Source organism: Delphinapterus leucas, chromosome 13 (genome assembly GCF_059928025.1).
Source record: "Delphinapterus leucas isolate spDelLeu-1000000601 "Yukka" chromosome 13, BTC_Dleu_Yukka2, whole genome shotgun sequence".
In the NCBI taxonomy this organism is placed as follows: Eukaryota; Metazoa; Chordata; class Mammalia; order Artiodactyla; family Monodontidae; genus Delphinapterus; species Delphinapterus leucas.
This window is the reverse complement of record NC_143141.1, coordinates 59,196,440-59,211,874: the sequence shown is the minus strand read 5'-3', so window position 1 is coordinate 59,211,874 and position 15,435 is coordinate 59,196,440. Positions and strand designations below refer to the sequence as shown.

Sequence of the window (15,435 nt, the reverse complement as noted above, 5' to 3'; positions counted from 1 at the left end):
TACACAATAAAGGTTAAGAAATATTCATGGCATGAAACCAACATTTACAATGTTCAAACTAGACATTCAAAATCATTACCCGATTGCCTAGTGTGGGGCTAAGGAAGATGTGGTTTATGTCCATAAAAGTAGACAATTTTCAATAACTTTATAGTAATTACCTCAATGACTTCCTCTTAAACTGAGGTCTACCGTCCAACCACATGCACACAACACAGCTTTTTCCTATACTTCTAATATTACCACCAACTGTTTTCATTATCCCTTTGTACTTGTATCATTAAATAACACTTAAAAAGAAACAATAAATTCATTTTCCCACATCATTTCTGATGATGAATATCCCAAGAAAGAGCTCAGCTCTTTCCTTTTATTTTCTGTAATCATTTACCTATGAGAAAATACTTATCAGACCTAACTCAAAGGATCCACATTATTAACATGGCCAAGAAAATATTTAATATCATATACAAAATGTTATTAACCACACAACTGCAGTAACCTAAGTAATTTTAACCCTAAGATTATCTGAGGCAACTGGTTCACAGAAATAAGAAGAAAAAACTATAAACATGAATCATTTCTTCAAATGGTAATAATAAAGCAGATCTATTTCCAAACCAATGTGTCAAGACGCTTTCCTACATCATAAAAATGTCTTGAAAGCCATGGGATATTGGGCTTCCTCAATTACCTTGCCAAATCAGAGTAGAGATGTATAAATATATACTGACTTCCCTATAGTGTGTAAGGCCCTATACCAACCCCATGGAGAATGTCCAGAAATAGAACACACACACTTACTGCTAACACAGAGCTTATATTCTAATTAGATAGGAGTCATATGGTGTGTTAAATAGCAATATAAGAGAAAAGGTAGTTAAAAGTAACAGTGTAGGATTTAGAAGATAGCTTCCTGAAACTACTGCAGTAAGGATCACAACTCAAATGCCCATAAGGACAGTGAGTGACAGAGGCAGCAGAGGACTGGGTATAATGCAGTCACTATTCAGCTTCAGCTGAAGTTGCTGCCTTGAGGGGAATGTAAGCCCAGTGTTGCCAGATCTTCTGCTTTTTCAAGAGAAGCCAGAAACCCCAACTTTTATGTGAAATCTATTTTGAGAAGTTGGCAACAAATTAAAGGAAAAAAAAACTATTGTGGAAGCCAAATAAAACACAGTTGTGGGCCAGATTTGACCTATCAGCCACCAGTTTGCAACCTCTCCTCTAGAAGCACATGACTGACTCAATTTATGTGTGGTAACTCTTGAAATGGACCACAGATACACTGGCACAATTCATACCATAATTGTAATAAAACCCTAAAATTGGACAAACTCACTTATGTCCATTCAACAGTTAACAAACATTAATGAAGTCCCTACTGTGTGCCTTGCCTAATATCCCCAAACCCATCACTGTCCTGTTACTCTATCAACATCGCCTCTGTCCTAGCTCAGGTCTTGATTATCTCTCACCTAGGCCATTGACTTGGTTCCCAAAGACTCCTTAGGTTCAAGATGACTTGGTAACGTCATCCAGGACCCTATCGTCTCTCAAGAATCATACAAAAATATAAAAAGAAAAGAAAAATCAAAACACAAACTCCATCTTGCCCTAAACCAAACTTTCTGGCAAAGACTGCCAGAAGCAGTAAACTTAAAACAGGAGTGTCTGGAAATGAAAGAGGATGCCTGCTGAGGCATACCTTATCAAAACTGTAGAGGACTGTTCTACAAAGTGAATGGGCACCCATCCGCCACCCCAACCAAGAAAGAAAACTCCCTTGTTTGATTTGATAGACTGAAGGCAGGAGACACATAATGTCTTTTAGTAATGTTAAGATGGATCAAACAGATTACCAGCTTGATCCATTCATCAAGTTCCCTCATTAGTAGCCAGTGATTATCATTACTTATTCCAGTAGGTATAGCAAATTAGTGATATTCTACCATTAATTAGTTACAATTTTCAGAAAAACTACCATAAAAAAAAAAAGCTTTCCTTCATGAGCTATTTGGTCATTCTGTTATCAGTTAGTACAGAATTATTTCCATAAATTTACCAGTGTGCAGAATGAGTTCATGTCATAGTAACCTCCAAAGGTGACCAAATGATAAACTTTTAAGACATTTTAAAAAATTAATTTTCCTGTTATTGAGATATAATTCACATACCATAAAATTCACCATCTTAAAGGTACTATTCAGTGGTTTTTACTATGTTCACAAAGTAGGAAACTATCACCACTACCTAATTCCAGAATATTTTCATGACTCCAGAATGAAACCCTATACACATTAACAGTCATTTCCTATTCTCCCTCACTAGGCAAGTACTAATCTACTTTCTGTCTCTAGGGATTTGCCTATTCTGGATGTTTCATATTCATGAGATCACGTGACATGCAGCCTTTTACGTCTGGCTTCTTTCATTTGGCTTTCATTCTCAAGGTTCACCCATGTTGTAGCATGTATCAGTATGCCATTCCTTTTTATGGCTGAATAATATTCCACTGAATGGATATACCACATTAAAAAAATCTACTCATCATTTGATGAACACTGGGTTGTTTCCACTTTTTGGCTATTATGGATAATGGTGCTATGAACACTCACATACAAGTTTTTGTGTGAACATGTTTTCACTTTTCTTGGGTATATACCAAGAAGTGAATCTGCTGGGTCACATGGTAACTCTATGTTAACCTTTAGAGAAACTGCCAAAGTGGCAGTACCATTTACATCCTTATCAGCACTGTACGAGAGTTCCATTTTCACCAGTTCTCCAAATCCTCCCCAATAACTGTTGGGGTCCACCTTTTAAATTATAGCTATCCCACTGGATATGAAATGGTTATCTCATTGTGGTTTTGATTTGTGTTTTCCTGATAATGAATGATGTTAAGCATCTTTTTTTTTTTTTTTTTTTTTGCGGTATGCAGGCCTCTCACTGTTGTGGCCTCTCCTGCTGTGGAGCACAGGCTCTGGACGCGCAGGCCCAGCGGCCATGGCCCACGGGCCCAGCCGCTCCGCGGCATGTGGGATCCTCCCGGACCAGGGCATGAACCCGCGTCCCCTGCATCGGCAGGCAGTCTCCCAACCACTGCGCCACCAGGGAAGCCCAATTATCACTTGTCACCATCTTTATTAATATTTCTCTATTCTGAGCCACTATCATCACTTGGCAGAACTATTACAATGGCTTCCTGATTGGTCTTCCGCCTTCCCTCCTGCCACCTCACAATCGAGCCTTCACTTTTCACTACATCAGTCAAAGCCCATCATCCCCCTACGGTGAAACTCTCTCATGTAGGGTTTTTCAACAGCAGTGGAAGCCAAGTGTCAAACCCCAGACACCAATGGTGACTGTGGCTCATCCAGCCATTTCCAGATTCAGATGAGATACTACATCATAGGGCATGGGATCTGGCTTCTCTAGCAGCTGCCCAAGGGTTGTGTCAACACCTGCGCAAGTTGTGTTAATGCCCCAAGGGGTGAACTTTGACCAGTAAGAGAGAGAAGGTAGGACTGTTCCCAGGGTCGGTAGTTTCACATGGCCTGGCTAGAAGATACACCACATGACCAGACAAGCAGCTCAGTTTTCCTGCAAGTTAACCTACAACACCTGCTTGATAATGTCTCTTCTCTTTTCTTGCCTCACTTCCCTTTTTCCTTCATTCCTGCTGCTGTACGTTTGTACCATTCAATAAAACCTTATAGCCTGGGTGTCCAGGCTATACCTCCAGCTCTGTTTTCTAAGGACAGGGTCAAAACCCTACAAGGTGAGTAAGATACACCTTCGCCGTATTCCTATAATACCCAAGGCTTTCCCCGATAATAGCACAGATTCTAGAATCACACAAATAATAGTTCTATGTCCTTGGACAAAGTTATTTCTCCTCTCTCCTCTCTTTATCTGTAAAATGGGGATTCTAATAACAGAATCTACCTAGCAGGACTGCTCTGAGCATGAACTGAGCTAATCAATGTAAATGATACCAAGCACATGGAAAATAGTCAATAAGACAGTCACTATTATGATTGTCTTACTCATCCTTGTATTTCTAGTGTTTAATATTGTCTGTAACCAGGAGGTATGCCTAATGTTTTATATATATTTACAACAATACATTTCCCCTGGCTTTTAAAAATGCCTAATAGGTGGCAAAGATTGAGAGATCTGTGTGGTCTCAATACAAAGATTGAGGACTCTGTACAAACTATTAAGTATACACATGAATGCTTCCTGGAAAATGTTCCTTTACTGCAAAATTAAAATTAAGCTTATTTTACTTTTTTTTTTCTCTAACTTACCAGGAAAAACAATTAAGCCAAAAGTACAGATGGAGTCACCTTTAAGTACAAGATATATTCCTGAGAAGATGTGTACAAATCAGATTTCTGTAAATCAAACCATATTTCACACACAGTCAGGAAAAACCACTCTTTAAACAACTTCACACAGAATGCTATGGTTAATTGTTATGTAAAATGAAGACTTCTTCACATTCATTGAGTATGTTGACATGGTTCTGGCATAACATAGATTAGGTTTTTATAAGGAAGGAAACAGAACAATTGATATATTTAAGTCAGAGTATGGATCATTATAGCTGTGATGTTTATTTTCTCTGGTAAAGCAAACAAACTGAATAGAAACAAAAAAGATTCCTTTAAAACACGTGTTAAAAGGGAAGATTCCCCCCAAATAAAACTATACATAAGCACTTATATATATTTGTGCAGGCTTTTATAGATTATGTGTGCATATGAGTACTACACACACATAAAAGCCACATAGAAAAAAGAGAAAGAAAATACATTCGAATGCTAAAGATTATTATATCTGTATGGTAGTTAAACCGGTGACTTTTCCTTTTATGCTTGTATTTTCAGACTTTCTGCAGTGCCCATGTGTTACTGTTTAAAAGGTCTCCAAAAAAGACTTAAAAAAAAAAAGATCCATTCATTTCTGATACTTTCAGTTTTCCTAAAGTTGGAAAAGTCACCAGGTTTCACTCTCCGAAAGCCCTTTCATAGAGAACATTTCTCTGTTCATCTGGAATGAGTGGCTTAAAGAAAACAATACTGACATTTCTGGCAATCAGCTTTATGATCTCTACTCTTCCTGATGGTGAAGCCACATTCCTACCTACCTCTCCTGACGGTATACAGGTATTGCTCCGTTTTCCTGTAAATGTAAAAGGTAAACACCGTGTCCTCAGGAGTAGTTAGGCAATGCTCCTAGACAGAATTTCAGACATTTATCTTTCTTACAGGAAGATGTACGATTTTCCAGGCAACAGTTGGCAATCTTGAGGATTCCTCTTTACGTTGGGAGTCTGTGCCTTGGGCTCCACTGCAATATACTGACTGTCAATTAGAGGCTCATCAGAGAGTTATGAATTGGTTTGTGCAGCTCACTAACTGGAAAGCCTGCCTTTCTAGTAAATTCTCCATTCTGCAGGTAATATATTAAGGTCTAGCTTCTTTTCTCCTCTCCCTTTGCCAGTCTTTCTTTTTTTTAACACTACAGTCAAGTGCCTACAAACCATAGGTTAGTCTCCTTTATTCTAGAAGGCACAATGATGTAGAAAAAACAATAAAATCATGGTGTTTCTCCCAGGAATTATTTTAAAAAAGTGAAAGTTTACTTTCTTTAATCTGAAAACTGTACTGGGTATTGCCCACAATCTTAGAGTTCTGAATCAAGAAGTTTCTGGACAGTAATCATATTGCAAAAAACAAAAGAAAACAAAAAAAGTGACTCAGCATTTAACCTCCCCCATTTTCATGTTTTGCGTCTGTTTTGTTCACCTTTTCATATGTATATTTCCAGCATTCCCTCAATACACTGATACCCAGAGCCCACAACAGACACATTCAGATACTCAGAGTCATTCTCCTTCCAGCTCAACATCAAGTGCAATCAAAACATCAAATGAGATACCACTTCACACCTGTTAAGATGGCTGTTACCAAAAAAATAGAAAATAACAAGTGCCGGCGAGGATGTGAAGAAAATGGAACTCTAATGGGAGTATAAAATGGTGCTGCCACTGTGGAACACAGTTTGACAGTTCCTCAAAAAATTAAATGCAGAATTACTATATGATATACACAAATGAATTGAAAGCAGGAACTCAGATACTTGTACACCAATGTTCACTGCAGCATTATTCACCCTAAACAAAAAGAAACAGCTTAAGTGTCCATCAACAGATGAAAGAATAAACAAAATGTCATATACCCATATGATGGAATTTCATTCAGCCTTAAAAAGGAATGAAATTATGATACATGCTACAACATGGATGAACCCTAAAAACACTATGCTAAATGAAACAATCCAGACATGAAAGGACAAATATATGATTCCACTTACATGAGGTACCTAGAATAGGCAAATTCATAGAGACAAAAAGAAGAGAGGTTACCAGGGACTGGGGGAAGAGGGATGTGGGGAGTTACTATTTAATGGGTACAGTTTCTGTTTGGGAAGATGAAGAAGTTCTGAAAATGGAGAGTGGTGATGACTGCACAACACTGTGAATGTTTTCAATGCCACTGAATTGTATACTTAAAAATAGTTTAAATGGTCAGTTTTTAAATAAAGATAATTGACAGTTTAAACAAAAATAATAACAATGTAGGGTGGGTTTACAATATACATAAAAGTAAAATGTATAATAAAAGCACAAAGATTGGGAGGAGAGAAATGGGAGTACATATTGCTGGGTTCTTATACTTTAAGATGGTAAAATATTACTTGAGGGCAGACTGTGATGTTAAAGATATATACTATAAACTCTAAAGCAAATACTAAAATAAGAAAACAAAGAGTTATGGCTAATAAGCCAACAAAGGAGACAGAATGTAACCATAAAATACCAAGGGTCAAAATGTAGCTTGATCCAAGGATTTATCCCTTGGAGTAACTCCTTAATAAAATGCAGTACATATTTTGTATCATCCAGTGAAAGGTTAGTTTATTAAAACCTACTCAGAGGTATAATTAAGTCAATGAAAATAAATAGCAAATGCACTTACTGCCCAGACTGGTGATGTAAAGCCCAGAATTGCAGCCTTAGCTCCATCGGCAATGTAAGGGATAATAATTTCTCCCAGACGTGTATCTCTGAACAAGGCTCTAAGGATATTTAAAGCATGAACCTAGAATAAAAAGTTCAAAATCAGTTGTAGGTTGAAGACTGTGGTAATTCCAAATCTGTACATATCCAGTAGCATAGCCTCCAAACAAAAAAATTACCAAATTACAAGAAGAAATGGATAATTCACAAATAAAATAGATTTTAATAAAACATGCCTAATGATTGATAAATCAATTTTCTTAAGTTAGCAAGATTTGAACAATGCAATACAAAAGTTTGATCCAATGGACCTATGTAGAATCCTGCACCTAGCAAATAGAGACAATACATTCTTTTCAAGCACACATGAAACGTTTATTTTTTAAAATGACCTCAAACCTAGCCACAAAGCCTCAACAAACACCAAAAAATTAATTTCTTACAGATTATGCTCTGATCACAGTGGAATTAAGTTAGGAATCAGTTTCTTTACACACTTTTAAAACTGACACATTTTAAAACACGGGTCAAAGAAAACAATTTTTAATATTTAGAGCTGAACAATAATGATGATGCTACACACTGACACTTGTGCGATGCATTTAAGTGGAACATAAAAGAAATGTACACCTTAAATGGCATCTATTTTAAAAAAAGGCAAACCATTACATACAGAATGGATAAAAACAAGGTCCTACTGTATAGCACGGGGACTATATTCAATATTCTGTGATAAACCATAATAGAAAAGAAGATAAAAAAGAATGCATATATATGTATAACTGAATCACTGCTATAGAGCAGAAATTAACACAACACTGTAAATCAACTATACTTTAATAAAAAAATGAATTGGAAAAAACGTCCAATTAAGATGACAGAAAAAGAACAATAAACTCAAAAGAGAGAAAGGAAATTTAAAAGAGGAGAAAATTTTAAAACGTCAATGACATAACTATGAGCATTAACAAAACCGAAAGGTGATTCTTTGAAATAGAAACAAACCTCTGATGAGACTAACCAAGAAGAGAAGAAAATAAGCAATATCATGAATACCAAAGAGGACATGACTAAAGGTACATCAGAGAATAAAACAAAAATATTTCTACCCTAGTCAATTAGAAAAATTAAGGCAAAATGAACAATTTCCTAGAAAACAGAACTAATCAAAACAAATTCAAGGAGAAATGGAAAAGCTATATAGATACTACCGTTATATAAAGAAAATCAATAGTTAAAAATCCTACTCATAGACCAAAAAGAAAGCAAGACACCAAACCCACCAAAATAACACACACACACACACACACACAAACACATACACACACACAAAGACCCACATGATTTTATGGATGAATTCTACCAAATATTCAAAGAATATATAATCCCAATCTTATTTAAACTGTTAAGAGAAGATGCTCAAGTTTATTTTATCAGTCCAGTACCACCTGGCTATCAAAATAAGGTAGGGACAACTACTTTGAGAAATGGTAGTATCTATTAAAGCTCAACATACACATACTCAATAACAACTCCTAAGTATCTACTCAAAAGAAATGTACATATTTGTTCACCATTAGGCGTGTCAAAGAATGTTCTTAAAAGTACTGTTCTTAATAAATAACCCCAAATTTAAAACCACCCAAATTTTCATCGACAGAAGAATGGATAAATAAATTGTATACTATTACATAGCAATGAAAATGAATAATTCACAACATGGATGGATATCGTAAACTTAATGTTCATCAAAAGAAATCATATCAAAAGAGTATATAATGTATCGTTACATTCATATGAAATTAAAAAAAAACAGGTAAAGCTATGGTGTTAAAACTAAGCTAGTGGTTACATTTGGGGAAAAGGTACTGATTAGAAAGGAGTATGAATGGGCTTTCAGGTGCTAAAATGTTCTGTTTCTTGCTGGTTATAGAAATGTGTTCACTTTGTGGAGGCAAACATATTATTTGTACACATCTTTGTATGTTTGTAATAATTCAATAAAAAACTTTTACATAAAAATGAGGACAGGTACAGCATGAAAAAGGAAAACCACAGGGTAATCTCACTTATGAATCCAGTGAAAATATGTGAAAAAAAGTTTTTTTTCAAATTTTTAGGTGAATCTAGCAATGTGTAAAAAAATCTATCATTTCAAAGTTGGAAGTTCATTCTCTGTAGGCAAAGAACCTATTACATTAAAAAGTCAATATAATTCATGATGTTTGCAAATTCTAGAACAAAACATTTATCTCAAAAATGCTTGAAAGCATTCAATAAAATTTGGTTTCCTTGATAAGAGACACGTTAAAACCTACAGCAAATATCAGATACAACATAAGGATGTCTGCTATCTCTATTTCTATACAAAACTGTACTACAAGTGCCAGCCAGAAGAACAAGAAAATTTTTTTAAAGAATTAGAAGAGGGCTTCCCTGGTGGCGCAGTGGTTGAGAGTCCGCCTGCTGATGCAGGGGACGCAGGTTCGTGTCCCAGTCCAGGAAGATACCACATGCCGTGGAGCAGCTGGGCCCGTGAGCCATGGCCGCTGAGCCTGCACGTCCGGAGCCTGTGCTCCGCAACGGGAGAGGCCACAACAGTGAGAGGCCCACGTACCGCAAAAAAAAAAAAAAAATTAGAAGAGTAAAGCAAATTTAGCATTACTAAGGATATGATTACCTATAAAGAAAATTCAAAGAATTTACAGACAAGTCATCAGTTGAATTACAGCAATTTAGGTAGGTTGCTGAACATTTCACAAAAGATGTGTAAGACTTTTAAGGAAAATTATTTTTAAATGTAATGAAAAACATTAAGGAAGATCTGAATAAGTGGAAAAATAAAGCCATGTACATGGACTGAAAGATTCAGTATCAAAAAAAGAAGTCATTTTCCCCAAATAAATCAATGAATTTAAATTCCAACCAAAATTTAAAAAGGGCTTTCTGGTTGAACTTTAATAAGCTGATTCTAAAACTTATATGGAAGAGCAATGGGACAAATATTGCCAAGGTAATTCTGAAGGGAAAAAAAAGGAGACTCACCCTACCAGATATCAAAACTTATTTAAAAAAATACAGTAATTAAAATAGTGATTTGGGCCCAGGGACAGACTAATAGACTAACAGAACAGAGCACAGAAACAGACATGCGTATCGACAGAAACAGTACATGAGAAGTGGTGTTAGTACGATAGTACAAGAGGAAAGGATGTATTATATAAAGAAAATATAAAATATCTTTCTGACCCTGGGGTATGGAAGGCTTTCTTAAATGAGATCCAAATGCACAAACCATAAAAGAAAAGGCTGACATATTCCATTTTATTAAAATTTAAAACTTCCAGGCAATAACAGAATAATAAGCAAAGTGAAAAGAAGTGATAGACTAGGAGAAGATATGTGTAATTCAAAGAACCAAAAAGGAAAAGAATATCAGGAAAATAATTTTAAAACAACAAAAAACCCAACTCCTGCAAAACAAAGACAAATAACCAAATTAAAGGTAGCCAAAGTCTTTAAATAGGCAATTCACAGAAGTTATACTAAAGCCTAATAAATGCATGGAAAGATGTTAAAGCTAGCCAGTTATCAGAGAAATGCAAAATAAAACTGGGAAACACAAATTTCACACCAGGCAGAAAGGAAAACATTTGTATACAATGAAACTCTGCTTGGAAATTAAAATGAACTTGGAGCTCACTAATTTTAAAAAATGTTGACTGAAAAAAAGCCAAACTATAAAACAATGTGTAGATAACACAATTTATGTAAAAAAAAAAAAAAAAAGCTCTTAAAAGAATGAAAAAATGCACGAAATGATTTGGTTTAATGATTACAGATGAGGAGGACCAAAGGTAAACAGAATATGGAGGAATCCACAGTGTATGCAACTGTATCTTTAACGTTTTACTTCTTTTTTTTTTTGCAGTACGCGGGTCTCTCACTGCTGTGGCCTCTCCTTTGCGGAGCACAGGCTCCGGACGCGCAGGCTCAACGGCCACGGCTCACGGGCCCAGCCGCTCCATGGCATGTGGGATCTTCCGGGACCGGGGCACGAACCCGTGTCCCCTGCATCGACAGGTGGACTCTCAACCACTGTGCCACCAGGGAAGCCCACGTTTTACTTCTTAAACTTGGAACTGATTTCATGGATGTTGATTATTCACTGTACATTTTTACGTGCTGAAATATTTCACAGATAATAAAAAAAATAATACAGAATAAACCATGGGAGGGGAGAAGGAAAGCAAGTCATCATCCAACACCTAGAAGAACTGGTCAGAGATAAAATATTAAATTTTCACCAATTTAATAAAAATGGTCACTAGTGGTAATTAATGACCTTGAAGCAGAGTAAGGTAATAATTTAAAGTACTCTTTAAAACCAAATTTCACTATTTTCAGGTGTTCTTATTAAACAATGTTGTTTTTTAAAGTGATAGTCTAAGAAAATGGAGCCAATTATATTTTTCACACTTTTTTGGGGAAAATAAAATGATCATTTCTGAAAGGTGATCAGTAACTTTTTATTTAAAATTTTGAAAGAAATTTCACATCGTATAGTCACAGGCCACTATGTGACATGTGTTAATAAACCCTATCCTTTCCCACCGGTCCACATTCTGGCCCATGGGCTTCCCTTTAATACCTCCCAAAGGCTCTGACATAAAACCATATGTACTTGACTGTAAACTTCAGCTCTCGGTCTGTTCTCTGACCTAGCATGGGCCTCCCACAGGTGGGTAGGAACACCCTACTATGAAGCATCTGCTGAGAAAGCCTAGACAAGAAGTATCTGACAGGTGTGCACTACCATGCAGTGGAGTGGAGTGAAGCTGTGAGGAACACTTAACCCAAATTCATATACACACATAAGTACATACTTAACTCAACGTTAGCAGTGACATAAAAAGGAGTATTAGCTAAAATTAAAATATGAATATACCCAAAGCCAGACACTACATTTTAGGGAAAGATCCAACTGCCCAATCATAAAACATACATCGACTCAAAGAAGCACACATGAAATTTGAAGGTGACAGCACATTCATTTTTAAATTTTTAGATACAGTTGTAATATTACAAAATATCTTGTCTAAATTGAATGTTTTCACCACAGTTTAAAAACAGATCATCTTGGTCAATCTATAACAACTAAAGCAATGGTTTATTTTGTGGACTGGAAAAACCAAACCAAAACAAAACCCCTCTGAATAAGCTTCAAATGTCTGTCTTATCCTCAAGAGTTCTGTACCTTCAGCAGATTTTTTTTTTTTCTTTTTAAGTACAGCAAAGATTTAAAACCACCGCCTTCCTAGCAGGGTTTGTATATTTCCATTATTACCTTAGGGACTGTGCTCTGTGAGTCATCTGTAGGTCCAGCCAAAGAGATTAACTCTTTCATTGTTATTTTCAACAAATCCATTTTGCCTTTCTTAGGTTCAGATGCCAACAATGCCTATGGAAAAACAAGACAGAAATTATCAGGACTATTATTTTATATACACCTGTTTGCTACTTCCCAGAATTGATTCCCCAATGCAAAATCCCCTTTATAAAAACATGTGGTGTTAAGCAAGTTAATTAAGCCATGTGGCCTTGGGCAAGCAGCTTAACCTCTCCATCCCTCAGATTCTTCGTCTGTAAAATTAGGTGGTGATATCACAGCATCTCTAAGGTCACCTCCAGTTTGCTTATTAATTATGTAATTCTAAGAGGTTGAAAATGGCTCTTGTTGACATCTCTTCTAAGACCATAACTGGGTAGCAGGTCTCAGACACAATAAGCACGTCAGTTTTAATAACAAATTTATCCAACAAGAAACTTCTCTTCACTTGAAAAACAAAAAACCTCTGGATTAAATTTCTTGTAAGGATTTGGAAACTCCCTGGAGATTGATCAGTTATTTAATTCTTCACAAGAGTCTACCTGGAGGACTATCAAACTGTAGCACTGGAAACTCCATGGGACAAAAGGAAATACTACAAACTTCAAAGTGGGTCTTATATTTGAATATTCAAGAGGTGCTTATTTATTTTGTGTCTAACATTTTGCCAATATTCAATAAACATAAAAATAGGAATATCAAACCACTTGAGGCAATAGAAAGGAATGAAGTAGTGATACATGTTACAATATGGATGAGCCTTGAAACATGATGCTAAGTGAAAGAGGACACAAAGACAACATATTATATGATTCCATTTATACAGAGACAGAAAATAGATTAGCAGCTGTGTAGGACTGGGAGTAATGGGGAGTTTTTCTCCATAGCTAACACCAAGCGGAGGTTTCCACCAGAACAAGAACATTACTTTATTGGTAAGTTATGCTAGGAAAAATGGGGCCTCTCTGAGCAGATTTTTCTGATAATTTAGATTTTATTCAACTAAAATAAATAAGAAATCTATATATGATTACTAATGTGTCTCCTGGGAACGATAGTTCTTTTTTCCCCAAGAGCTGTGCATAGTTATGACATTCTTCCCAAGGCTGGGCTAAGAAGGTGCAGTTCTGACCCCTCTATCACTATAACCAATATGTAGTACCAGTTAGGAACCAGAGATGGAGGCACACAGCACAAAGATGCAACCAAACCTTGCTGTTGCATTAACACATGTCCTCAGACAGACATATGAGGCAAAAACACACTAGGTCAGAATGAATCAGAGGCAGGAGAATGACCCACACTGGTCCAGAACGGGTCAGATCAGAGAGGAGTCGATTTCTGAAGGTCACCAAAATCTACCCAGCAGAACCACCTCGGTGATCTCTATGCCAAATCAACCTCCACGACTGGTGCCCATTGTCATAAAAATCATGACTCTGCGAATTTGAGGGAGGCATAAGAAAGGGAAGGAAAACATGTTGGGGCACTAAAAAACAGACTTCATTTCACTTATTTTCATTGCTTTTTTTATATCACCCCATTCCTAGATTTTATCTTCCTGAATATTAAACAAAGATCATTCAGGTCGGGTCTGATTTAGTATCGTGAGGACTTGGTTTTTATTCTTTGGATTCATAATGGTGACAGCCTCTTAATTTCAACACTGTGGAAATAAAATATTTTCTTATCGAGTAGCAATATCTGAGTATGCTGATATGAAGCAATCTTTAAGGTATAACATTAAGTGAAAAAAAGCAAGAGACAAAACAGTCTCTTGTGTGGAGTATGCTTTCATCTGTGTTAATAAAGAAAACGCACACACACACACACACACACACACACACACAGCAGGGTGCCTGGGCTCAATTCTTAGTGCTGCTCTTACTATCCTTGTGGCCATTAGCAAATCACTTACCTAACTTTTCTAAGGCCCAGTTTCTTCATCCACAATATACGGATGATCATAGGACCTACCTCATAGGCCTTGAGGAAGGATTAAATGAGATAACATATGTGAAATAACCACTTATAAAAGCTAGCTACTATTAGGATTAGGATAATTTTATGCATGGATATTTTATAGAAGGATTCAAAAGAAACTGTTAACGCTGGTTGCCTACAGAGTCTTAAGGGTCTTTGACATGAAATGAAGAATATTTTTTCTAATTGAGAAAAACAATAAAGGGCAGCAATGCGCACTTCCTGGAAGTGAGCAATGAATGCACCACAGCGATGTCTTCCTACTTCACACACAGGCGGAAATCTCTACCACCCTCTGTTCGTATTACAAGACTGACCTCTTAGAGGGTTTGTTCCAAGAAGAGATCTGTCACAGGAACACACTGTCCACACATTAAAACAAAATCACAAATGCTATAGTACTTGTGAAATGTACTATAGAGAAGACAGAAATGCCCCTTATGCAATATGCTCACTCATATGTCAGGGGGGTTAGAATACACTATTATCAAAAGACCAAAAACAAACAAACAAAGCCCCCAGCTATGATCCTGTAGATAAGTATCTACCTGTATGTAGAAAGGAATTCCAGCGCTGCGTCTTGTAGCACAGAGTTTAGATGAAGGATCACTGCATCTAATTTCCTCTAAAACATTCCATAACCACTCTTCCGGTAGCTTCTGCAGACTCAAATTAGGGCACCTAAAAGGCATATATAAAGCAAACATTTGGAATTATCAGGTACCAAAAAGTAAAAGCATAAACCATCGATATACATTAACACTGTTAGGAAAGAATAAACATCCTTACATTCAGAGGGAGGGAAACTAAAAAATGTCTCACTTTCCATTTTTCACCTACTTTCTTCTTTATGATGGGTCTTAGCATTTGTAGCTATTATAGATTCCATTTCTTACAAAAGCATGAAAAGCATGTGTCTTGTGTGCAAATGAGCTTTAATACCTAGGCCTGCACCCACGCCCAAAATGTT

At 36.4% G+C, this 15,435-nt stretch overlaps 1 protein-coding gene across 8 annotated transcripts in view; it reads right to left on the bottom strand.

Annotated features, from left to right (window-relative positions):
• Positions 1-15,435, bottom strand: part of THADA (THADA armadillo repeat containing) — a 312,971-nt gene that overhangs the window by 218,244 nt on the left and 79,292 nt on the right. For all 8 annotated transcript variants that reach the window (XR_016395456.1, XR_002644568.3, XR_016395457.1 and 5 more), the window contains 3 exons: positions 15,014-15,146; positions 12,441-12,554; positions 7,053-7,175 (listed from right to left, as the gene is read on the bottom strand). Coding sequence is in view for 5 of the 8 variants with exons in the window: in XM_022573955.3 (XP_022429663.2) it covers positions 7,053-7,175; positions 12,441-12,554; positions 15,014-15,146 (370 nt within the window). In the remaining 3 variants the exon portion in view is untranslated. The remainder of the gene's footprint in view (positions 1-7,052; positions 7,176-12,440; positions 12,555-15,013; positions 15,147-15,435) is intronic.